Source organism: Citrus sinensis, chromosome 2, assembly GCF_022201045.2.
Source record: "Citrus sinensis cultivar Valencia sweet orange chromosome 2, DVS_A1.0, whole genome shotgun sequence".
NCBI classification, from domain to species: Eukaryota; Viridiplantae; Streptophyta; class Magnoliopsida; order Sapindales; family Rutaceae; genus Citrus; species Citrus sinensis.
This window is the reverse complement of record NC_068557.1, coordinates 7,073,580-7,098,889: the sequence shown is the minus strand read 5'-3', so window position 1 is coordinate 7,098,889 and position 25,310 is coordinate 7,073,580. Positions and strand designations below refer to the sequence as shown.

Genomic DNA, 25,310 nt, shown 5'->3' with positions numbered 1-25,310 from the left:
CCTAAAATTAGAATTGAAATGACGAGAATAATTTGAAGAGAATTCTATTGAAATGACGTACTTGGGTATCTGGATCCGTATCAACATGCACCATGGGCTAAATTTTCCTTATTAATGTCAATTAAATCATGAGGGGAGAATCCACACCTCATGAACCACACTCTAATCAATATGGTGCTAAGGCCTTATCGTGCCAAATAATAATAACCTTGTACTAAGGAGCCGATGTAACCAAGGCGATATCTAAACAAGATTATTATTATTTATCGACGAAAAGTCAAATCATCCACAAAAATTAGAGGGGAAAAGAAAATAAATTTACCAAATAAAGCCCATGACACATGTTGAGACTTCACCTTCAACCTAAGCTTGAAAGAAAATTAGCTACTCATTATTGAACTAGGGGCAAAATGAGAATTTATTAAAATACATAGAAAATATAAGATGGAGAAGGAATTGCCGAAAATGGAGTTCAAAAATGGATTCAAAGATATCAAATTAGGGGGAGAGGCCCCCTTTTTATAGATACATTGAGTAAATCGTGGCCATCAGATTAAAAACAGTTTGGACGCTCAGGATTGCGCCACGTCATCAGTCAACAGTACGCAGTTTGACCACGTGGGTGAACAGTAACACGGTTTGACCCGGGTTGAACAGTGACGCGGTTTGGTTGAAAATAATCATGTGTAATGCATGTACCGTACGCGAGATTTTTGGTCCACTGATATGCTGCCACGTCATCGATCAACAGTGCATAAGAATTTTAGTCCAACATGATCGTGACACCTCATCAGTCAATGCCACATCATCGGTCAATGCCACGTCATCGATCCGTCTATGTGAACAGTAACGTAGACAGTACCGTACATGTGAATAGTACCGTACATGTGAACAATGCCATTTTTCCTTTGATGCTCCTTCTAACGTTATCGACTGTCTTGAGTTCAAAAGTGATGTTTGTTTTGCCATCTGATCTCTCGTTCATTGTGAAATGACTATAATGCCCCTAAAATACATAAAATACTTAATTAAAATAAAACACACATAATTAAATTACAAAAAGCTTAAATATATAAAAGTAAGGGTTGTTAGTAAGGTTTGAAATGTAAAATGACGATTTTCTCCTTTATAAATATGCATTTTCTAACACTCAACAATGAGCGTAATGTGAGTTTGCGTGAGAGATAGTGAGGTGTGTGTGTGTGTGTTGTGCGCCACAATAAATTATTTTATAGTTCGTTTTGTGCTAACTGTAGTGTTTAACGTGGATGAATCTCATTTTCCACCATTTGAAGGTTTAATTTTTCTCTAACACATAATGATGAAGTTCATAGTATGAGGATGACATAATGGATTGGTCCAATGGCTCAAATAACACCTTTTTTTTTCTTCCTTTTTAAATCAATCCCATTAGATCATCTCTGGACATATCCTTATTAATTAGACCATTTTTGTTATGTTACATTCGTTGTAACATACGATATTTAAAAATAAATTGTACTTCTACATTGTTATTATTCAAACAATTTAAAGATGGTGAAAACTAATTTTAGGTTAGTTGTAAGTTGCACTTAATGTAACTTAGCAACTGCCTAATTACAAAATAATTGTAACATGTTCTTATATTGATGTTAATTTCTTCTTTATTTTTTCCTGAATCATAAGATTAATACAATTTGAATCTCTTTACAGATCTCTCATTAAATCGATGGCAAAAATGTGTTATTAATTATAAATATAGCATGATTTTTCAAAGAATAATAAATGTATAGCTTATTTAATGGTTATAAGTGTTCATTTAATCTTATAAGTTTTTTTAAATTTTTTTTTATTGTTGTTTGATTGTTTTTAGTAGAGTTTTTAAAGATTAAATAAGTTATTTTGCTTCTATTAGCTTATTTAATCTTTTACTAGTAAAAAACTTAAATTTTGAGCTTTTGGAAGTAAAGGCCGAAATTTTTTTCAAAATATTACTGAAAAACTTTTCAAAATATTGAAATACCTAAAATATCCTCATGACTTTGAAAACTTGCCTAATAAAATAAGTTTACAATTTTTAATAAAAGTTCTTATTAAGAATTAAACAACAAACAAAAAGAAAACCAGAAAGAAAGAAAAAAAAACGCATCAGATTAAGGTAATTAGGTAGGTTTTACATTAAGTAGACTACCCGTGTGTTATTATCTACAATAAAAATGAACTCATGAACAATTCTAAGTTGTGGTAAATGAACAGTATGTAGTATATTAAACAATTTCAAGTTTCTTAACATATAGAGTAATTGAGGGTAATTCACTTTAAATTTAAGCTCCCTGTTCATTCATAATATTTAATTAACGACATATATTAATTTAATTCAAGTGGGAGATTGAATAATAATCAATTGTATATAACCCTCCTTCAGTTCAATACAAAGAATTTCTATAATCATGTATGGCTTGCAATTTCCATCCAAGACAAACAAGAAGTGAAATAATCAGCCTTCATTGCAAAATTAGTCGAAAAAGATTCCAGCCCTTTCTCTGCTTCCCCTTCACCTTGCCACTTGTTCAACTAAATTGACCTAAACAATAAACCAATTAAACACAAGACATTTAATTACTTTGTGGTTGATAAATCAATTACAATTTTTATTGACCTTTTTTTTTCTCTTTGCTTGGTAATTGATTCATGTAATGTGCTTTATGTTAATGGGTTATTAAAATTTACCTGGAATGTAGTACTGCTGGCTAAACCCACTATTGATGGAGGGTTGTTGCCGTTGCTGCTGCTGCTGCTGCAGTGGAATAACAACGGTACCAACCTCTCTTTCTTGCTTCAAATTCTTTGGACTTTGCACAAAATGTGAAGCAAAACTATAAGTATCCAAATCAACGATCGAATTATTCCCATTATCATGATTATTATAATTCAACTGCTCGTTACCACTGACACTAATGCCATTGTTAGTATTCATCCCATTATTCCATCCCATTAGTGGCTGCGAAGAAGACCTGTAAATCATCCCCCCTTGTCCTGGTAACTGCACCAATTGATGATTCTGATTCCGGTGGTTGTGGTTTTGCATTAGGGTTTGACTTCTATACAACTTAAGTTCCTCGCAAATCCTCTGATACTCGCCGTAGGGTCCTGAAACCGGATCCTTCTGTCTCCAAAAAGCTTCCCAAATCAACGAATCAACGACTTTTTGTCTACTTTCTTCGTCATTGGCGTTTTGGACTATCTTTGTGACGTTACTGACGCCAAAAACTTTATGCACAGCTTGAAATTCTTTGCTCCTGTTAGCAGGAAAATAGCGTGCCAATTTGCAATCCTCACTGCATTTTTTCCTTTGGTGCTTGCATGCAGCACATGCTGATTGCACGCTTGATGTTGTTGACGAGTTATTGTTATTCCTTTGCATCATCCTACAAATTATATGTACAAACAAACACAATAACAACACAATTTGTTAACAAAATATTATAGCAAAATAAGAAATTTGCATTATACATACAGTTTATATATATAAGATCATCATAGAGGAAGGAAATTGAGAAAACGAAGAAATTTGAAGAAACCACTTTGACAAAATATATACAATAGAATAATTAAAAGGGAAGAAAACAAGTTAACGCACTAACCTTATTATACGAAGATTAATGGGTGGGAGTGAAAAGAGAACATTAGTATAAATAAAATGGGGGAACAAGAAGATGAAAGAAGAAATTAAGTGTGAGTATATAGCGCACGAAAAGATTGTCACTGTGAGATTCAAGGCTTTTTGGGGAAGAGTTGATTAGGGTTTAGGTAGATCATAGAAATAATAAGAGCCGCGGAAGGAGATGATAATATAATTGTTAGGAGAATTAAATATGTGTTAACTAAAGAAAGAAATCTAGTCTTAATGGAAAAGAATCTAGGTTTTCCATTTTCTTTATATAAAAATTGGCGGAAGAAGCAAATCTTGTTAGATTTGATATGGGATGATGTAGAAATTAACAAACGGATACCGTGTAATTCTTGGTGTATACTTGGCGAAATATTATTGGGCGGTGAAGTGAACGTGCGTGGTGGTGATGGCACCTCCCATAACATTTTCCTAGCAAAAATGTTGCGTTAAATAATTCATATATATATATATATATATATGAATTATTCACAACTTATATATATGTGTACATATGCACATAGTTGATGATACGATAGTGATCATATCTTGTAAGAATTCTTAACAGTAAGGATTCTTTAAGCTAAACGTTATCCAGCAAAGAACCATCTCTCTCACTCTCTTTTTTAATTTTTCTTAACAAGTTTTTTTTTTTTTTTAACAAGAAAGCATGCCTTTCGTTAATGACCAATAATGGCTAACGATATAATGCCACATGGGTATAGATATTAGATAATACATGATCACATTAAGCAGAAATGCAATATAGGATAAGACCTATAACTTAATTCTGAGTTAAGACAACTCCTAACAATTAAAAACCAAAAAGAAAAAGAGAATTTCACCTATTAGAACTACCTAAAATCTGAAGAAATTTTAGGGACTACTGCCAACTTCAACTAATGCAAATGAAACTCATTTTTCTAATCGGAGAAGAAAAATAATAATACAAAATAAAATACACCATAACACAATACTGACTACAAACACAACAAAAAGCCACAACATAACCACCACATCGAGAGTATTCCCAACGAGCCTTTTAACGAGCTCTCAACCCATGCTATCGGCAATTCGCACCAAGTCATCATAATATAGAAGGGATGGCAAAATAGCCCGGACCCGGACGAACCCGGATAATCTGGGCCGGGTTGAACCCGCACCGGAATATAAAAAAATTCGGGTCCGGAATAAATTTTAATAACCCGGATATATCCGGGTCCGGGTCCGGGTTTAGGTTAACCCGGACCCGGATATTTAATTTTTATATTATTTTTTAATTAATTAATCTAAATATGTTATTGTTTAGAAATGTATTAATTTTTTATTTTTATAATTTTAGAAATTAATATTGATTCATTGATCCAGGTTCAAAACCCGGAATCTAGAAACCCGGATTTTTCCGGGTTGAACCCGGACCCGGACCCGGGTGAAAAAATTCGGATTAAAATCTGGGTCCGGAAAAAGAAAATGGTATCCGGGTCCGGATCCGGAAAGGCTAAACCCGGACCCGCACCCGGATTTTGCCATCCCTATATAGATGCACTGCTATTAGAGCCCTTCATCAACTCCAAGACAGCTCATATCCTTCCAATTTGAACATTGACACGATTTTGATCTGAACTCGAAGTTGATGTTGAGTTGACGTCATCTACGGCCATACAAGATCTCAAGAGAAGCGGATAAATAACATGCAACAATCAATAAGAAAAACAACTACCGTAAAGTAAAAGAAATAGAAAAACATAAAAGTTAGGAAAATTTAAAACATAAAAATAAAATGAACAGACGACTGGAAATGAAATAAAATAAAAACAAAAGGAACTCGGCCAAATAAAAGACATTGGCCTCTCCGGCCAGAGAAACGTCCTTTTTGTTGGCGGCAATGAGTTGTTGGGTTGGGAAAATTTAAAAACAACTACCATAAATAAAGAGAAATAGAAAAGCAGAAAAAAATAGGAAAATTTTAAACATAAAAATAAAATAAGCAGAAGACTGAAAATGAAAGAAAATAAAAACCAAAGGAAATCAGCCAAATAAAATAAAAACAACTTAATTGGGTGGTTTTCACTTTTCACCACAAAGGAGGAGATTAAGCGGCCATTAAACTAAGTTTTAAAAAAATTTAATAAAATCTTAATTTATTTTGGATAGAAAATCTCAAAGATGGCAAAACAATTGAGGACAAAACAGTTGAGGAGGAAAAATCCTCCAATCATATATGAAAATGAGAACAGCAAAATGTGAAATTAATGAGCCACAATTAATATCTGTAAAGTGTTGAACATAAAAAATAATACGGAATAATTGTGGACGATTATGACAAGTCAACCTTGTGCTCCTACTTATTCTAATATCACCAATTCACCATGCTGTAGACTGAGAGAATGTAACACAATTTTCTTATTTTAAATCAATAGGTTGAGATGTAATATTTCCAACAACAAAAAAATCGTAAAAAATATAGAATGTTCATTTTTTAAACCAAAAAAAAAAAAATGCTTTGAATTAAAAGAGAGCTCTTGAGTTAAATAAAACCAAAAAAAAACAAGAAAAAAAATCAATAAACCTGTACTCTTCCCAAATAAAATGGAAAAATAATTAACAGCGGCTTTCCCTGTGAACTAAAATGGCTGGAAACAGATTTATATGATCGAAAGAACGAAGGGCGACCGCTTAAGGAAGATGCCGAGTGCAGACTGAACACATTACACGTGTTGTGAGTAGAGCGATTTTCTTCTACATCGGGAGGGCGAAAAGATAAAAATCCAATCTTGGAAGGGCCAAAGTATAAATTTCTAATTTTTAGTGCAAAAAAATAGAATGCTGCAGAGATCACCGCAGGCCAGGGCTGGGCCAGCTCTTCCGTAGTTCCTAACCAAGAGGCTTCTTAGTTCTTAATAGGAATGGTGAGCACCGCTCAGAGCGGATTTGTCATTAATAAATTTAAATCCGTATAAAATTTAAATTATTAAATTCATCCGCAATTTATAATGGGACTTAATTTTTTTTAAAAAAATCATCAACTGCGAGTTTTGACAATTATCAAACCCGCAATGGTATTCAACGGATTTTTTGCGGGTTTGTACATTTAAAATCACAAATGTTGAATATATAAATTTACAATAATAACCTTAAATTCTACATAACATACTCAATTTTAAATTTAACCAATGTAAATAAAAAATAAAAATTTCAACATCAATCCAACACAAATTCTCAAATTTAAGTATAAATTAAACAAATCCATTAAAAAACTATAGTATTTAAAAATAACAATTGCATTTCATATTATTGTTCAACACAAGCTCCAAGATAAGATTTTCATTTCATTCACCATCATTAACACCCATCCAAACATGATGCCTACAATAATGATTAAAATTAATATTTTTCAAAGAATAATACTTTTCAAATATTAATCCGAAGAAAAAAATTATAATAATAAAATAATTCATGCATTAAGTTAAAGAAAAATGGTCCATACAAAAACACTTTGATTATTTGGCACTTTTCCTAATTGCATTATTGTCCTTATATATTTTTTAGATTTAAAATTTTTTAAGTAAAATTAAATTAAAAATATTTAAAAATTTTATGGGTCTAGCAGATATCCATGCAGGTATCCATCAAATATTGGGTTAGTACCAAACCCACCCGCATCTAAGTGCGGGTTTTAATTTGTAATATCAAACATGCCAGCAACCTACAAAATTATCCATAGCGGGCGGATTTGGGCAGATTTGCGGGCACAATTGTCATCCTTACTCTTTTTTTTAATACTGTTATATAGGACTGTTACTGATATTAAATCATATATTATAATTAATATTTACAAACAAATTATACAACTGGGACCTTCTTCGTGGCATGTACTTCTCTAAAGCGTTGCATAGATTCTTTAAACCCTCTCAAATATTCGAGAACTGTCCACTTCACTCACGAATTGTCCACTCCACTCACATTTCGTAAGGGATAGACTGACTCCAATCAATTATTTGATAATTGAGGGAAGATTGAAATTAACCTCCATAATATTTTTATGGAGGCTCGAACCTTTACACTCAACATTGTAAATGTAAGGGTTCTCCTACTGGACCAAAGACCCATTGGTGCCATCCATACTTCTTAATGTTGATAACTTGACATTAGGTAAATGATTATCTTCATATAGCGTAGTCTGCTGCTCGGATTGAGAAACCTGCTTCAAGAAGAAGTTCTACTCCAACCCTTATATTGGGGACTTGAATCCTTTGCTAAATGTACTTATATAATGTTAAGATTTTGTTTGATATTAAGGTGTTATAACATTTAAATTACAATTGTTGTTAAAAAAAAAATTACAAGTATGATAGTATATCATAAATATGATTTTACAATAATAATTTTAACAAAAATCTTAAAAATATTAAAACTTTTTTATCATACGAGTATGAGGCTAAATTATCACAACTTTCAGTATCAATATGTGTTTATTAAATGTTTTAGTATTGTAGCTTAAAGATATTGTTATCCAATTTTAATACAAACAATGTCTAATTAAATTATTTTCATTGATTTTGAGACAATCAAAGACTATTTTTTGCGAAATTGTTTGTCCAAGTCAATTTCATCTCATTGTCCCCAATAAAAGTTGCCAATATAAATGAATAAATACAAGTCAAGCATTGTCGGGCACTTCAAGATTTCTAGGTTTGCAAATTGTTCCTGAAAATTTTCCTTATTACCGGATCACCACATGTTTGGATAATGGTCCCCTGTTTAATATATAAATTGGTGACTACTTGTAAGGTGAAATTTTAAATCAATTAATTATCTACGTCAGCAGACAGCAGTAACGTAATTATCCATTATATTCGACAATAGCATACAAACAAACTTTGAGACAATTTGTGCACTTTTTACTTATACAAATGATCAGTAAAAATGATGTGCCAGCAAATTGTATTATTGCTTTCTACTTATAGCAGCCATTCTTGCCAGCCAGCATATGCCATATACAGTCTAACCAACGCACTATGGAGACCGAATATCACTTGATATTTAAGTTAAATCAAACAAATCACTCTTAAGAAAAACAAGATGATGCCCATGAAAGCAATCAGCAATGGAAGTCACAATAGCCCCACTTAAATTTTAGATGAATCCTACAAGGTTGATCCATCTCGCTTCAAAATATTTTAAGTTTCTAATTGAGTTGATATATATATATATATATATAATTAAAAAAATACTCTTAAAAATAGAGAAAATTTTAGATGGAGCAGAGATACCACATTATTCATTTGCGCATGTATATTACATATCTTTTTATTCATGCACATTTATCTTGTAACTGACCAAAATTATAAAAGTGAACAAAAGAAGAAAGTTAAAATCTGTTGATTTTTCTTATGGGATGATTTTAATAAGACCATTCTATGTAAATTTTTCACCCAAAGGCTACCCTAAGATTATTATGTGGGTTTGATGTCATCATTTGAGTTAGATAGCTAGCATGTAAATTTCATGCCTAGAAAAGTGAATATATATAAATAAATATAACTTTTGGGTATTTTTCTTGCATTCATTATGATGTAGTTTTTGCTAAATAAGCAATGTTAAGGTTTCTAAGTATTCATCATTCAGTATGTACCTTGTTCAACACTTAACCAACTAACACTAGCACCAAACACTTACTTTGTTGGTCTTTAGACTCTTGGGTCCTTCCCCTTAAAGAAACAGAAAGCAATTCGGCAATCATGGTAAAGATAAAGAATCGTAGCTAAAGTGGGTGCTTTAATATATAGTCACCACCTTATTAAACGCCACCTTCACCCCTCCATTTCTGTTCAAATTTCAAAACTCAAAGGCATTCAGCTTCTGTATCTTTGGCATTAATTCAAGGCTTTCAACATTTTCTTCAAAGTGTATATTGCTATTGATGGAACAGAATAAAAGAAGGTGATAAGGAAAAAAAGGAGCTAGGATTCATCGAAAATGATGAACACAGCTAGATTCATCAAATGTGTCACCGTCGGCGATGGAGCTGTTGGCAAAACCTGCATGCTGATCTCTTATACAAGCAACACATTCCCAACTGTATGATCCAATGAACTCTCACAAACAAGTTTCAATTTTTTTATGATTAATTATTCAAATAATTAATTAACAGGTTGTTTAATTTTGTTCTTCCTTCTGATATAGGATTATGTGCCGACTGTGTTCGACAACTTCAGTGCTAACGTGGTGGTTGATGGCAGCACAGTTAATCTCGGTCTATGGGATACTGCTGGTGAGATCTTCCTCCATAGAAGTACTTTCTTAGTTAGTAGCTGCTTTTTCAAGAATTACTTTTGAGTCTTGACTCTTGAGGGTTCTGCATATGCTTCTTTAATTGTGTGACACAGGACAGGAGGATTACAACAGGCTTAGGCCTTTGAGTTACAGAGGTGCTGATGTGTTCTTGTTGGCCTTTTCTCTCATCAGCAAAGCCAGCTATGAAAATATTTCAAAGAAGGTTGCTGATTTTATCTTATGTATATAGTAACATAACATAACATTAATCATCAACATATCTATTTTCTGATTGCTGGCACAAAATTTGCTTGTGTGTGTAGTGGATCCCTGAGCTAAGGCATTATGCCCCAACTGTGCCCATCGTCCTTGTCGGAACAAAGCAGGGTAAATAAATCTTGAGTGTATATACATATACACATATCTGTCAATAAATTACAAATTTGTACATACAGTACCTTAATTGACCTAATTGAATACAGATTTACGCGAGGACAAGCAGTACTTGATTAATCATCCAGGTGCTACGCCAATCACAACTGCTCAAGTAAGCTTGAATAAGAGACAAAAATGTGCTGTATATATACTTCTAAAGGAAATATCTGTAGACATGAATCTTATGGACACTTTTTTAGGGGGAAGAATTGAAGAAGTTGATTGGTGCTGCTGTTTACATAGAGTGCAGTTCCAAGACTCAGCAGAATGTGAAGACTGTGTTTGATGCTGCAATCAAAGTTGTCTTGCAGCCTCCTAAACCAAAGAAGAGGAAGAGAAAGGCAAGGCCTTGCATATTTCTATGAACAGATCAAAATCCAATCTATCAATCTCTCCATTTTGTAATTTCTTATTAAGCTATACATATATATGTGCCGGTAAGGCCATGGCCTTGCTGCTTTCTTTTCTTCTTTCTTTCAGTATTTCAAAATTTCCCCTGTATTTTGCAGAGGCTTTTTGTTGGCAAACAGTACACTTGAGATAGAATAAGCAGTAGAGTAAAATTGCTCATTTTGTATGCTTGTCGTCTGTATTGATTTAGATTCCGTATGTTCTTGAGACGAAGCGATAAAAGAACTATGACATGTCGTCTCTTTTAATACATCGTGCAAGACAAATCGTGTGTTTGATTTAAGACAGATTTTCCATCTTCTTACAAGAAGAGATCTAAGGAAGGTAATGAGATCCCTTCAAATTTTGCCATAAGTGCTTGCTAAGGGAGCATGGAACAATTATGAAAACGAAACTTTGTTCTTAATTTATCTCACATGAATTATAAAAATTGTAAAGGCACTCATCGAATTAATTAACTTCCGTATGGTATAATTTTTTAAAATAAAAATTATTTAAATACAGTTTTTTGCTTTTTTATTAAAAAGAAATTTAGTTGTTTAATTATTGACAAACGTTTTCGTTAAAAATTATATAAATATTAACAATAATTAATAATAACTAAAATTATAATAATATTATTATTAATAAATGTTAATAATGATAATATTATATTAATATTATCATTATTAAATTTTATTAACTTTATTATTTTAGTTATTATTAATTATTGTTAATATTATTTTTAATAATAATAATAGTAATAATAATAACAACAATAATGATAATATTGTTAATAATGATAAATAAATTATTTTTATTAATTATTAATACTATGGGTATTTAAGTAAATTGATTCTCATTCTCATTCCTCATTCCCATTTATTTTGCCAAGTAAACACATCAATGACATTTCAGCACATTCTCATTCACATTTATTTTTGTCAAGTAAACATTGAAATCTCATTCTCATTTCAACCCATTCTCATTCTCAACTCATTTTCATTCCACATCATTTCCATTCCATGAAGTAAACACACCATAAATTTACTAGAGAATGAGATGGAGAATTGAGGTGAAAATTTTTAATGGGGTGGGGAATGGGGTAGGCCTCCCCACCCCAACCCCACCCCATTATCATTGTTGAGTTGATTTTGTTACTACTTAGTCAAAATAAAATCCTTATTGTTAAGGGTGACGTTATTTGTTGATTTTAGTCTTCCATGTTTTTAGGAGTCGTTAAACATGCGTTCCTGTTTTGTTGCTTGGTTCGTTATGTAAGGTTATTTAATAGCCAAAGTTATTCTCATTTTAGTACAGTGAAAATTCTTCTCAGCATTTAGAATTCATCCATATCTTTAGTATCTACATATTAAAGGCTCACACCCTTTTAAATACATTGAATCTCATATCAACATAAACCTTAATAGATCATTTTAATTAGATTTAACCTTATATAACACTTCACAACATATAATTATTTACATATAAGTTTAACGTTGAATTAATAATCAACAATGTTGGATCTTTTGATCTAACAGTAAAACCTTAAGATTATTAAATAAATTATACCAAATCATTGAAGAAGGAAATTGAGTAAAAAAGAAAATTTACTTAACTTTCAATATAAGATTTTATTGTCTACAATTTTTTTTTTAAATGTAGATGTCTAAGAAAGAATTTTTATCCAAGATGCATTAACAATGATATATAATGGTGATAGAATTTACGAGTTTATTTGATTTATGATCTTAAAATAATTTATTATTTTTCAAAGCACAAGAAATAAATTTTACAAAACATGTTTAATTGAATTTGGGATATTTATAAAGCTGGATTCTAGGATACAATTATAAAGATTATTCAAAATCTTTAATAAAAAAAAAACTCTTTTTCATAATTTTTACAATCAATTGAAGACTTTCTAAAGAAGTCGTCATTTATTATATCAATTCTGACTTTTAACATAGAATTAATTTTTTTTTCTATTTTTCACAAATTTTAATAATTCGTAAATTTAACTAGCATAAAAAAGTCGATATTTTTACACAAATAATAGATAATAAGAATATTCCTAATTTCTCGAAAACCCCAAAACCCTAAACCCCTCGCACATCAGCTGGAAAACTTGGCAACCAAGAAATTAAATCAAATCAATCCGCCAACTGAACAAATTAGCACACAATCTCTTCGCCATTTCTTCACGAAATGGCGGGTCCATTACTTCTCCGTTCTCTTTGGTCCACGGGCAAGAGATCGCTATCCTCGCCGTCAGCATCATCACTTCATCTCAAATCCTACCTCTCGTCTGCACGCGCCTTATTCACAGCCGCCAATGCCGCCGCCGCCGCCGTATCTCCGAATTCGACGCTGGACCCTGGCCGGCTCCGCAACGTGGCGGTCATAGCTCACGTCGACCACGGCAAGACCACGCTCATGGACCGGCTCTTACGCCAGTGCGGTGCTGATATCCCTCACGAACGCGCCATGGACTCCATCAGCCTTGAGCGCGAGCGCGGTATCACTATCGCCTCTAAGGTTCGTTTTCTGTCATTTGTTTGCTTCCACACTGAAACGACGTAGTATTGTTGGTAGTGAAATAATATCCAATTGAAGTGCTGTAGTATTTAGATTATCTTGGCATAATAATGTTCTGTTTTTTTGGGGAATTATATGCAGGTTACGGGGATATCTTGGAGGGAAAATGAGCTGAACATGGTTGATACGCCTGGACATGCTGATTTTGGTGGTGAAGTATGTCCTTTTTTTTCCCTTTTATTAAGTATACACAATTTTATGCTAATGAAATGCAATCTGAGCAGAAGAAATTCAAAATATGATGTGGACTTGAAGATTTGATAATATAAGTCACCGCTTGAGTGTTTGAACTGCTTATGTAAACAGTCAGAATTGTCATATCATCCAATTGGCGGAGTCAGGTCTAAGATGATGCTCCATGGAGGGCTTCATTCATTTACTGTAACTTGGGATGTGTTTTATGAGAAGAAAATCATTAAGTTATTGAAAAATTCGATACTATGTGAACAAAGAAGTAGCACATTAATTTGATGGGAAAAATTGTGTAGTGTGTGATGAAAGAGATCATTGGGAAAGCCTAGTAGTAGGGGTTAAATTGATAAATGGGCTTTGCTAGAAGTCCTTTTGTAATACTGGTATGTTATGTTTAGCATTTCCCGAATTATTTGATGGTTGATCTATGCTTGACTTTATTTTGGATGGAAATAGGTTGAGCGAGTTGTTGGCATGGTTGAAGGAGCAATTTTAGTTGTAGATGCTGGTGAAGGTCCACTTGCACAGACAAAGTTTGTCCTTGCCAAGGCCTTGAAGTATGGGCTACGCCCTATACTTCTCTTAAACAAAGTTGACAGACCTGCTGGTATGAAATATACTCACTTATTTATATATTTATTTATGAGAGTGGCTTCCTTGAAACTGCAATTTGTTTGGGTGATGCCTAAGACAAACATAAAAAAGAAAATGTGATATCCTCTTCCCTCTCCTCTGTGCTTGCATTTTCTTTAAACTGTAGATTTGGATGATGGCATCATCATCTTACAGACCATGCTCGATGCATTCTGATCGAGAAGATGCGGTCTTGTGGACTGGAATCTTACCAACTATTAGGAGATAAAATTAGGCACTGAATAACCTGAACTAGGCTGAAAAGTGGTTATAATTATATATTATAGGTTCAATTATTAGCAAATAAGTTGCAGTTGCAACTTTATACTTTCAGCTGTGGCAGATATTATAACTCATGACATTTTTCTTTAGTTTATTAGGGATTAGTCCTTATGTCGTTGGCTTGCATTATGCAGTTTCCGAGGAGAGATGTGATGAAGTTGAGAGCTTGGTGTTTGATCTTTTTGCAAATCTCGGTGCTACAGGTGAAATAATATAAAAAACTTTATGGTCAACTGACTTAACTTGTTTTGGCTAAGAGTTTATTAGTAAATTAGAAAAAAAGGGATATTTAATAATTTTGATTTATTTTCTTCTGTTTAGACGAGCAGCTAGATTTTCCAGTTCTGTATGCTTCTGCTAAAGAAGGATGGGCATCTTCCACATTTACCAAAGATCCGCCTGCTGATGTGAGGAATATGTCGCAATTGCTTGATGCCATCATAAGACATGTTCCCCCACCCAAAGCAAGCCTTGACGCACCTTTTCAAATGCTGGTTGGTATACAATGCTGATAAGTTCATTAAATTACCGAAATGTAGTTGTGTAAATACGCGTGCTCATGTCTGTTTGCCCTTTTTTTTTTTGACTGGGGGTGGTGGGGGAAGCGGGCACACAGTTTTTACTCCTTCATTGAGATATTTGATGAAAATAATTGATAGTGGCTTTCAGGTTACAATGATGGAAAAAGACTTCTATCTTGGGCGAATATTAACCGGTCGTGTTTCTTCTGGTGTTGTTTCTGTTGGTGACAAAGTACATGGACTACGAATCACTGATTCTGGGACTGAGAAGATTGAAGAAGGAAAGGTTTGTTGTTCTATCTTTGCTTAGTTTAGTTGAATTTATTATAGCTTCACCCTTAATTTGCTTTTAACTATTGTTTTCAATATTCAAGGGTTTAATGTTAATTTTCTTTCTTCTGATATTTAATGACCTTCTGCAAGCAGTGTTATTATTGTACAGGTCAGATTGATGCTATTGATTTTGTAGGTTATAAAGCTAATGAAAAAGAAAGGTACAGGCATGGTTCTAATTGATAGTGCTGGAGCGGGTGACATTATCTCAATAGCAGGCATGACAAAACCATCAATAGGCCATACAGTAGCAAATACAGAGGTACTTGGTCGTGGTTTATATTATTCCTTCGGATGTTATTTATGCGCCGTCTTTTCTTCATGTAATCATATGTAATATCTTATGTTAAAAAATTGCTGATAGTTATTTTCTGTTTAGCGGATTAGATTACTGTGTGCTTTTGTGAAATTAAATCTTTGCTTCTTTCAAACTGAAATCAAGCATTTAGTATATAAAAAGTATTCCATCATGTAGGCTGAATTGCTTTTAGTCGTTGCCTTCTGATGGGAATTTTCCACAACAGCATAGTTGTTTAATGCATGAAAATGGTGGTTATTCTTTCCTCAGTTTAAGTTACTGCTTTGCAATGGGATTCAATGCAATCTTACTGTGATATTTGATGTGCTCTTTACCTGATCATCATGTTTATAGATATTTTAAGAGCTTGGTTATATCTCTAAGTTCGTTTATCAATGTGTCTTCCTAGGTTACAACTGCATTACCAACCATTGAGTTGGACCCCCCAACCATTTCCATGACTTTTGGTGTCAATGACTCTCCATTGGCTGGTCGTGATGGTACTCATGTAAGTCCCTAACTTTGCCTTATGTTGAAATTTGTAGTATGTATGTGTGCATGCTTGCAGTGCTTTATGTTACTTCCAGTTTCCTGGTTTTCCATAGCTGTTACCAGCTTGCATTTCTGGCTATGACAGCCTCATGTTTTTACCAGCTTGCATTCATGGTGTATTTAAACTGTGTTTGACACAACTGTAGTTAAGTCTGATACATGTGCAGGTTGCTTCAAGCTCTTATACCTTTTTTAGTCTAGGTGCTGTTTGTTTATATTGAGGACTTGAAAATGGCCTGACATGATTGATTTCATCTAAGTTGAACACATTGTGATGAAAAATGAAATTTGATTTTGGAAGTGATAAAACATTTGGTATCTTAAAATTTTCAGTTCCTAAGTGAAGTAAGTGGATTTTTGCATTTGACCATTAACTGTTGAGTTTAAGGATTTTATTTACTATAGTTGTGCTTACCAATTGTTTATAAAGGTTTTATAAATTTTGGTGACCTCACCTGCAATGAATTCTGAATTTGAATACTGCAAACCCTTCATATTGCTAAGTGCTTTTTATTTTTATTTTATTTTTTATTTTTAATAAAAGGGAAAATTCTTTATTGGAGAGTTCTATGCAGTGCGTGTTGCTTTCATACTGGAATGCTTCAGGATATAGGGTATTTTTTAACTCTCTAAGGTGATTGAACATTTGTCTATAATTGTAGTTGACTGGAGGAAAGATTGGTGCTCGGCTAATGTCTGAAGCTGAAACAAACCTTGCAATAAATGTAATTCCAGGCATGGCTGAAACTTATGAGGTTCAGGGGAGGGGAGAACTTCAACTGGGTATGTATCCCCTAATATTGCATTTTTTTTCCCTTTTACCCTGAAAGCATATGCAGAGGGGTATCTCTTAAAGAGATAGATAATTTGGAATGGCATTCTGTACCTGGACTTTTATTCTTTCTTTATTGCTATTATACTAAATAGGTATATTAATCGAGAATATGAGGCGTGAAGGATTTGAGCTTTCTGTATCACCACCTAAAGTTATGTAAGTTCTCTGCATATACTTGAATGAGGCACTAGTTGTCATTATTAAATGAGGCACTAGTTTTGACATTATTATTTCATATTCATGATATGATAATTATTGTGTGCGTAAAAGGAATAAGTCTATATTCTGGAGATATCAGGCTTCTGAAACTCTAAAGTTTTAGTATTGATTTGAGAGAGAAATATCAGGAGAAACATGAAAGTTTTCATTAAACATTTGTGGCATGTGACCTTTGGAATAGTTGTTCACGGGGGATGTGTGATTCCTTGATTCTGTTTTTGGCTGTTCTTTGTTTTCTATTTGTTAGTAATCTTAACTCTCATTGATCAGTATCAATGATAATTGCTCCTGGTTGTCTAGGTCTCAGGCTGATCCTATTGCAAAATGTAATGGGAAACATATTGTTTTCTTGATGTGTACTTATCCAGGAACCTCTGTTCTTCGTGTTGTGTTTCTATTCTTTGTATTAAAATTAGAAAGTTTATATTTTAAAGATCATAGATAATGAGCTGAGTGATTTGCCAATTGCAAATACTTTGGAGAATTGCTTCTTTATGTGTAATTTTCCTCTAAATGATTACTTAAAAGTCACTTTTATATATTTTTTGGTCTCTCTGTGTGTTTGGTCAAATCTTTATTCTTGTTGCATTTCTTTATTGGCAATTTATCACCAATATCTCCCTGTCTTACATCAGGTATAAAACTGAGAATGGTGTAAAGCTCGAGCCAATTGAAGAAGTGACTATCGAGGTAAGAATTTCAGATGCAAACATCAATTAGCTTCTTTCCTTATGTATTTGGTACCTTTCTTCATTAAGATTTTGTTTTAGGTTAACGAGGAACATGTGGGGTTGGTTATGGAAGCTCTCTCTCACAGGAAAGCTGAGGTTATGGACATGGGTCCTGTCCCTGGAAGTGCTGGCAGGACTAAACTATCCTTAACTTGTCCATCAAGGTTATTGCTTAAATCTCCTTCAACATTAGTTAAAATGTCCTTTTTAACAACCCAGCAAGATGTTAAGGCTAATGATAAAGGAGAGATTCAGACTCCTTTAGATAACACAGTAGTTCTAGCTAAAGGTTATTAAGATGAAATGAAGGCCAAATCTTTAGCTTTCAATAGTTGTGGGAGGCATTGGTAAGTTCAAAATCATCTGTTTAAATAAGAATAATAAAGTTAAGACAAAGAAAATTTAGCAGAAACAAAGCTAAATTATACGCATACCCTAAATTTCATTTATTTTTTGCATGCTCTGGTTTTGGCTTTTAGGACAAATTGTCAAAATCCTCAAAAACAGGTAAAAAGAGTATAAGCTTCAGCCAAAATTGTAGGATTAATACTTTCCTTTGATATATATGATTTATGTCCTGGGAATGCAAGTAACTGCTATGTACCTGTCCATGAATGTTGCTTCGAGGTTGTGGACTTTGTTTTCAAATCTGAGGGTGTTTGCTTCGAATAAAGCATATTTATTTTCTGTTGTGTATTCTTCAGGGGCCTGGTTGGTTACAGAAGTGTGTTCAGCAGTGACACTCGTGGAACTGGATTCATGCATCGTGCCTTCCTGAGTATGCGCCTTATGTTTTAGATACCTTTTTTGGTTGCTTTTCCATATATGGTACTGTGTCACAATAGGTCACCAACAGGGATAATCGTTTTCTATTCCAATAACCTTGATTTTCATCATTTGTGTCTATATTGTACTTGTTCATAGTTTAATTTATTTCCTTTTTTGGAATTGTTGTCTCACTCATATTAATCATCTTGTGGCAGAATATGAAAAACATCGAGGGCTTCTTGGAAATGTTAGAAAAGGAGTATTGGTATGTTTATTTAATTTTTGTCTGTATAGTGATAACTTTTTACCATAATTTAGTTTTTCTTTCACTTTTATACCTGTGTAAATAGAACCAAATGATTTTATAACTGAATAGGAAATACCCCAATTTCTGTTGTAACAGGTAAATGCGCAATCTGTGTCATATAATATGCTTTACTACAGATCTCAATATGTAGGAAGTTGATCATATTTTAAGTTAATATTAAGGTGCTTTGTGTGATACAGATCAGTGTAAAATGGTCTGATCTGAATTTAACACACACAAAACTCAAAGAGAATGTTCACAGTGAGTGGGAGGTGATCCCCTATTTTATAAGAGTGTCTTTCATCAGAAAGAATCTGCAAATAATGGTTCTGAATGCATGTAAAAGGGAATGATATGACGCACAAATCATTGACATCGCAAATGGTGACATCACTAATGGTGGGAGATCCGTCTGCTAAATTTTATAAACGATTGGCTTCAGTTTCACATATGTACCAATTATTAAGAACCGAGAAAGGATTTGTTTTTTCTTTTTTCAATAACTTTTTACCAAGATTATTGCTTTTGTATGTACTGAGACATTTAGTTGTTGCTATACTTTTCCAAAATTATTTAGTGCTTTGAAAAAAAATGTTGGGTAGATATATTTCGTATGGATGGGATTTATGGGTAATATATATCATCTTAAATTTTTTAATCTAAATGTTGACACAAATTTTGAGTCATCGATCCCATGCAATCCACTGGTAAAGAGGGTTGATGGTTGGCAACATTAAATAACTAACTTTTTGACAATTAGTATCAACCACTGGATTGCATGGGATCAATAGATGAAAAATTGTATCTCATTTTTAGTAAAAAGAAGTTAAGGGCATCCCATCCATTATGTATTGTATGCTCTGTTAATTGAAGTACCTTTTGAACTTGGACTGTGCTTTTTAAAGCACCTGATGTCATCTTTGTTTACTTAATTGAACAGGTATCAATGGGTTTTGGGTCTATCACAGCTCATGCATTGATGAGTTTAGAACCTCGTGGAATTCTCTTTGTGCCTCCTGGGACAGAGGTTGTTTTTTTATTAGCTTAACCAGTGCTATTTCTTTATGTTTGTTTCTCTACTTATCTATTGTTTTTTGTACTTATATATGGTGGATTTACAATATTCGGATAGGATGGATTGACTTCCTATCTTACACTTTCGTTTGAATAGATATAATCCATCTACCGTCCTTTGTTCCTCTGTTATATGCCTGTAAGGAGACACTGAATTGTTTTAGAGTCATTTGAGACAATTTTAACAACTCTTTGTGCAGTCATTAATTAATCACTTCTGACACCTGTTAGATTGATGTGTTTCCTTTGCTCGAGTATGTTCAGAACTCCTTGTTTCTAATCTCTGGTAAGGAGAAGAGTTAAGGGTAGTGCAACAGATTTACCTATGTGGTTTTGGAGTTACAAATGTGGTTAACATGTTAAAGTTCAGAATAACAATGGTCTATGGATTTTGTGAAAGAGGTTATTTCTTTTCAAGGAATTGGAGATACTTGTCTTAGCAACTGAGCACCTATGTCTGGTTTTGTTTGAATTTCTGCTAACTGTTATCCATTTGTATGCAGACTTATGATGGCATGATTATTGGTGAACATTCACGAGATACAGATCTTGATGTAAGAATAATCTTGCCCATCATATTGTCCATTTTGTTTGTTGCCAGGTGACTGACATTTCAGCTGTCATATTGTTACAGGTTAACCCAGTTAGGGCTAAGGAACTTTCTAATGTTCGAGCTGCTGGCAAGGATGAGAACGTGAAGCTAACTCCTCCTCGCCTCGTATGCACTTTGCGTCCAGTGTGCTATTCAGTTGTTTGTTTTTATGTCCTCAGTTACATTTACATGAATTTTTCACTCTTAGAGTGGTTTTTCCGCTCCTCTCTCTTTCTGTGGATATTGGGTTCTTATGCAATTTACTCTAAGAATGATATAAACTCCCAAAGTGTTTTTGGCATTCGTCAATGGTGTTCACCTTCTGTTAATACAATCTGCCTTTTATGAAAATGAAAAAGATAGAAAATATAAAAAATTAGATAAAACAAAAACAAATGGTTGTCGTGCACCTGTTTGTAATGCCTTAGTTGTTAGTGAACCCAGTTAGGGGATATTGTAAGGCCATACCAATATCGTGACTATTCATTTTCAATCACCCTACATAACAGTCTTCATTTTTCGTGTGCAGATGACGCTTGAAGAGGCCATAGGTTATGTAGCTTCTGATGAGCTTATTGAGGCAAGTTGTACTTAATATTTTACAGCATTTGAGATTAATGAGTAGATTTATCTATGATTCTTTGTACAAACTGTTAACGGCCTCTATGATATTTTTATCTAGCTATTACTCTTTGTATCTGAAAATTGACTACAAAAGTGCATTTCATTCAATGTACTATGTTTTATGGTGACAAGAAAGGGGAAAAAAATGTTTTTGGATGCAGTCTCAAATATTAGTTTATCTAATACACTGGAAAGTTCATTTCTGTTGTTTTTTCTGTAAGAAATATCCATCTCAAAACTCCTAATTATGCGGTAGCTTTTAACAACCATTTTTTTTTTCCGTAACAATCCCAGCACTGTTTTGTATGTCTCTTACGTGCTAAACCATTCACACAATTGCGGATTTCTAATTTTTCTTAGAGTTATGACCATCCACTACTGTTTTACATTATTCATTGCTTCAAGTTGTTTCGTGGTTCACCCTTACCATTTTTTTGAGCTAAATTTTTAATTATGCATCTGATCTTAGTATTACTTTGCTTGTCCAATGTCATTTTATGCTGTTTTTGCAGGTTACACCGAAGGCCATTAGATTGAGGAAGAGATACCTGGATGTTAATAAGCGCAAAACCATGAGCAAAAGGCCGAAGGAGTGAGCCTCTGTCCTTGACACAATTTTGTAATCTTATTTAATTTGTAACCAAATTATAGTAATCTTATTGAATTTGTAAACCAAATTATAGTTATCATTTGAATCCAGAATCCAGATAAGCAATTATAGTAAATGTAAAAAGAAAATAGCAACAACAGTAGTGAAAATAAGGAGGTAGGAAACGATAATTGCAAGTCTGCCACTAGAAATTATTGTTTTGGCATCGATACCCAAAGGCTTTCGTCTTTTTTCCCTATGGTAATCAGAAAGCCCTTGGTTTTGGACACGCAAGGCTCGATACATATGTATGTGTACACGTACTAGTTTGTATGAATAGTTTGCGTTGCAAGCATTGTTCATTGGTTGACCATTTTTAAATATTTGGGTATGACTTTTGTTAGTAATTTTAAAATTGCGACAGAGATTGTAAGAAGAGCTGCAGAAGTTTTGATAAGAAGATGCCGAGAAAATTTTCTGGGGAAACGGTCATAAGACAAGCCAAGCAAGTTTCCATATCAACTCTCATACACGGCTTCAACTTAATCAAGTATGAAATGAAAAGAAGACGGATTCAAAATGTGGTTGCAGACACGTCGACTGCACCTTTCTAGTTTGGAATACAGATTCAGCTTTTGCGAGTAATCTAACGTCATAATTTTCAAGAGCCAGCGTACGATGAATGACGTATTACTTTGAGATGAAAATGAAATCTCTTTAAACGTTACTTGATAATAATTCGCATCACGTTCATCTTTTGATATATTTTCGGTAAGACCCGGCCGTTGGAATCCAAAATTTTGAAACAATTTCAAATTGAATTTTGAATTAGAGAAAAAGGTACCACACGTTATCGCTTTGTTTGAACAAGTTTTGCAAAGGATGCCGAGAAAAGTATCATCATATTTTCCCATTACCGTCAAAAAATAAATAAATTCAAATTAGAAACTAAAGGAAAGAAATAAGATAAGATAATAATAATTAATTAGTTATAACCAGCTGGGGGGGGGGGGGGGGGGGGGGGGGGTAATTAGTAGTTAATCTCAAAAAAGCATTGAAAAGTGAAAGCCTTGCTCCCGTCCCTCTCTTACACCACCCTTCTTAAAAGGCAATGTTAATAACATTACTCAAACAAGAAGAAGAAGAATAGCGAAAGCCTTAGATTTTCTTCATCTGTTCCCATCATCAACTTCACCTCACCTGTCTTGCACACACACTCACACTTATCTCTCTCTCTCTATTGCGTTAATTGCATAATACACAATTCAATAAGAGAGGAGGGGAAAAAAAAAGAAGAAAGAAATTGAAAAAAATGGGAGCATACAGAGCTGACGACGACTACGATTACTTGTTCAAGGTGGTGTTAATTGGAGATTCAGGAGTTGGGAAATCAAATCTGTTATCTCGATTCACCAAGAACGAATTCAGCCTCGAATCGAAATCCACCATCGGCGTCGAATTCGCCACTCGCAGCATTCGCGTCGACGACAAGGTCGTCAAGGCTCAGATTTGGGACACCGCCGGCCAAGAACGGTAACCATTTTCATTTCACCGATCTGTTTATCTGAGATCTGAATGCCATTGATTTTGCTGCGACCTTGGGATTGGTTAACGGCTTGCCTGCCACATGTTTGATTTATCAACTGATTGAATTTAGTTTTACATTACATTTACAATAAAATCTTGTTTTCGAGATCTAATTCCCTATCAGCAAATCTATGAGTTTTGCGGAACATAACGAAAGTGATATTTTAGTTTCACATGCAAATTTGACCTTGTTGGGGTTTGGTGTCTCGAGAATATTTGAAACTATGTTTGAGTTTGATTACTTCATTTACGTTCAGATATGACCTTCTTGTGGTGTTTATTTGGCTGATTCTGTTCACAAGGAGAATGATAGATGTCAATTGTAGTATCGTTTTATGTATTTTTTATTCAGATATCGTGCTATCACAAGTGCGTACTACCGGGGAGCTGTTGGTGCCTTGCTTGTCTATGATGTCACCCGACATGTTACTTTTGAGAATGTTGAGAGATGGTTGAAAGAGCTTCGGGATCACACAGACTCAAACATTGTGATAATGCTTGTGGGTAACAAGGCTGATTTGCGTCACTTGCGTGCTGTTTCAACTGAGGATGCTCAGTCGTTCGCTGAGAAAGAGAACACTTTCTTCATGGAAACCTCTGCCCTAGAGTCGTTGAATGTTGAAAATGCCTTCACCGAAGTGCTCACTCAGATATATCGAGTTGTTAGCAGGAAGGCTCTTGATGTAGGTGATGACCCAGCAGCCTTGCCCAAGGGTCAAACTATTAATATTGGTACTAAAGATGATGTATCGGCTGTGAAAAAGACTGGGTGCTGCTCTGCATAATCTGCAGCTTCGAAGGAAAATCCAGGTGCTAAAAAATAGTTTCTCCTCTTTCTAGAACTTACATTTCCATGGCTTGGAGACATCTTGGCTTTGATCTGCTTGCCAGGACGAGACAACATGGAGTGCGGGAAGAAATTATAGTTTTACATTTCATCATGTACCGGTAATCTCAAAATCTTGCTTGAGTTAGGTTAAAGCCATAATCATTTGGATCTGAGATCTCATGTTTGTGCAAGAGCCTACTGTTTTTCTCTTATTGTATTGTCTCTGTTTGTCTCCAAAAAATATTGTAGTATGTTATCAGCTCCTAAGCTCTAGGATAGTTTATATTTGGTTTCTGAGGACTGGAATTTGGGAAGTATGTTAAGATAATTCTGTTCTTAAACTTGATTGATTGATTGATTATTTTGTACTGAAATTTATATTCACATCATTCATTTGCAACCCAACTAGGAAATCATCAATCTTTTCTTTGAAAAGCAGAGGTTTGCTTTTCCTCTCTTATGTCTATGTTATAAGGACATGGATGTTATTTAATCTCGACGGCTGCGAAGATTTTGTTTTATTATTTGTTCTTTCCCACTTTCTTTCCTTTTCAGCCTTAAGCAGCATTCATTGCTCAACATGGAACATGAGATGGTCCAGCTGATCAATAGATCTGCTTTCAGAAATATCATGTCTTATTAACTAGCTTATATTGTTCTGCTTTGCTGGCAAGTTTTCAGGTGGGTAAAAAAATGTGGTGTATTCAAGGCTCCATAAGATTGGCATTTAAAACAGCACCCGTTTTTGTGTGTATTTGTATTAAGAGTTAGACAAACTATTCGCACACCTCTAACATTCTTTTCAAACCTTTTTTTGTGTATATTCTCATTAATTCCTAAAATAACCTTCATTAATTTGTTGTACTTTTTTAATAAACTCATGCATCAATACTTAAAAAAAAAAAGTTTATGTTAGGTGCTTCCTCTCACCCTTCTCCCATTTCAAACCACTTTCCATTTCTCCTTGATTATGGTATTCTTAAATTTTTTATTTTT

At 33.8% G+C, this 25,310-nt stretch overlaps 4 protein-coding genes across 4 annotated transcripts; 3 read left to right on the top strand and 1 right to left on the bottom strand.

The window, feature by feature from the left end:
* Positions 1-2,698: 2,698 nt before the first annotated feature.
* Positions 2,699-3,406, bottom strand: LOC102618666 (LOB domain-containing protein 2). Its single transcript, XM_025094959.2, has one exon. The coding sequence runs from the start codon at positions 3,404-3,406 to the stop codon at positions 2,699-2,701; it is 708 nt and encodes a 235-aa protein (XP_024950727.2).
* A 5,970-nt stretch (positions 3,407-9,376) lies between these two features.
* On the top strand, positions 9,377-10,937 carry LOC102618289 (rac-like GTP-binding protein RAC2). The gene is made up of 6 exons (XM_006468994.3): positions 9,377-9,730; positions 9,836-9,923; positions 10,039-10,148; positions 10,249-10,312; positions 10,408-10,472; positions 10,561-10,937. The coding sequence occupies exons 1-6, from the start codon at positions 9,629-9,631 to the stop codon at positions 10,723-10,725; spliced, it is 594 nt and encodes a 197-aa protein (XP_006469057.1). The 5' UTR covers positions 9,377-9,628; the 3' UTR covers positions 10,726-10,937.
* Positions 10,938-12,810: 1,873 nt separating this feature from the next.
* LOC102618580 (uncharacterized) lies at positions 12,811-22,187 on the top strand. Its single transcript, XM_006468995.3, has 19 exons — positions 12,811-13,288; positions 13,430-13,504; positions 13,997-14,147; positions 14,590-14,658; positions 14,777-14,949; positions 15,125-15,262; positions 15,446-15,571; positions 16,017-16,115; positions 16,822-16,942; positions 17,087-17,150; positions 17,849-17,903; positions 17,984-18,108; positions 18,649-18,722; positions 18,928-18,977; positions 19,960-20,046; positions 20,597-20,647; positions 20,728-20,811; positions 21,215-21,265; positions 21,822-22,187. The coding sequence occupies exons 1-19, from the start codon at positions 12,959-12,961 to the stop codon at positions 21,903-21,905; spliced, it is 2,007 nt and encodes a 668-aa protein (XP_006469058.2). The 5' UTR covers positions 12,811-12,958; the 3' UTR covers positions 21,906-22,187.
* Positions 22,188-22,969: 782 nt separating this feature from the next.
* On the top strand, positions 22,970-24,675 carry LOC102618870 (ras-related protein RABA1f-like). Its single transcript, XM_006468996.4, has 2 exons — positions 22,970-23,431; positions 23,838-24,675. The coding sequence occupies exons 1-2, from the start codon at positions 23,211-23,213 to the stop codon at positions 24,268-24,270; spliced, it is 654 nt and encodes a 217-aa protein (XP_006469059.1). The 5' UTR covers positions 22,970-23,210; the 3' UTR covers positions 24,271-24,675.
* Positions 24,676-25,310: the final 635 nt, after the last annotated feature.

Bases quoted from the DNA above. Each gene is read 5' to 3' on its own strand.
- LOC102618666 (XM_025094959.2), bottom strand. From the start codon at position 3,406: ATGATGCAAAGGAATAACAATAACTCGTCAACAACATCAAGCGTGCAA.
- LOC102618289 (XM_006468994.3), top strand. From the start codon at position 9,629: ATGATGAACACAGCTAGATTCATCAAATGTGTCACCGTCGGCGATGGA. The intron at 9,924-10,038 runs GTGAGATCTTCC...TGTGTGACACAG, and splicing joins CGGTCTATGGGATACTGCTG to GACAGGAGGATTACAACAGG. The intron at 10,473-10,560 runs GTAAGCTTGAAT...ACACTTTTTTAG, and splicing joins CGCCAATCACAACTGCTCAA to GGGGAAGAATTGAAGAAGTT.
- LOC102618580 (XM_006468995.3), top strand. From the start codon at position 12,959: ATGGCGGGTCCATTACTTCTCCGTTCTCTTTGGTCCACGGGCAAGAGA. The intron at 14,148-14,589 runs GTATGAAATATA...TGCATTATGCAG, and splicing joins CAAAGTTGACAGACCTGCTG to TTTCCGAGGAGAGATGTGAT. The intron at 15,263-15,445 runs GTTTGTTGTTCT...TTGATTTTGTAG, and splicing joins AGAAGATTGAAGAAGGAAAG to GTTATAAAGCTAATGAAAAA.
- LOC102618870 (XM_006468996.4), top strand. From the start codon at position 23,211: ATGGGAGCATACAGAGCTGACGACGACTACGATTACTTGTTCAAGGTG. The intron at 23,432-23,837 runs GTAACCATTTTC...TTTTTTATTCAG, and splicing joins GACACCGCCGGCCAAGAACG to ATATCGTGCTATCACAAGTG.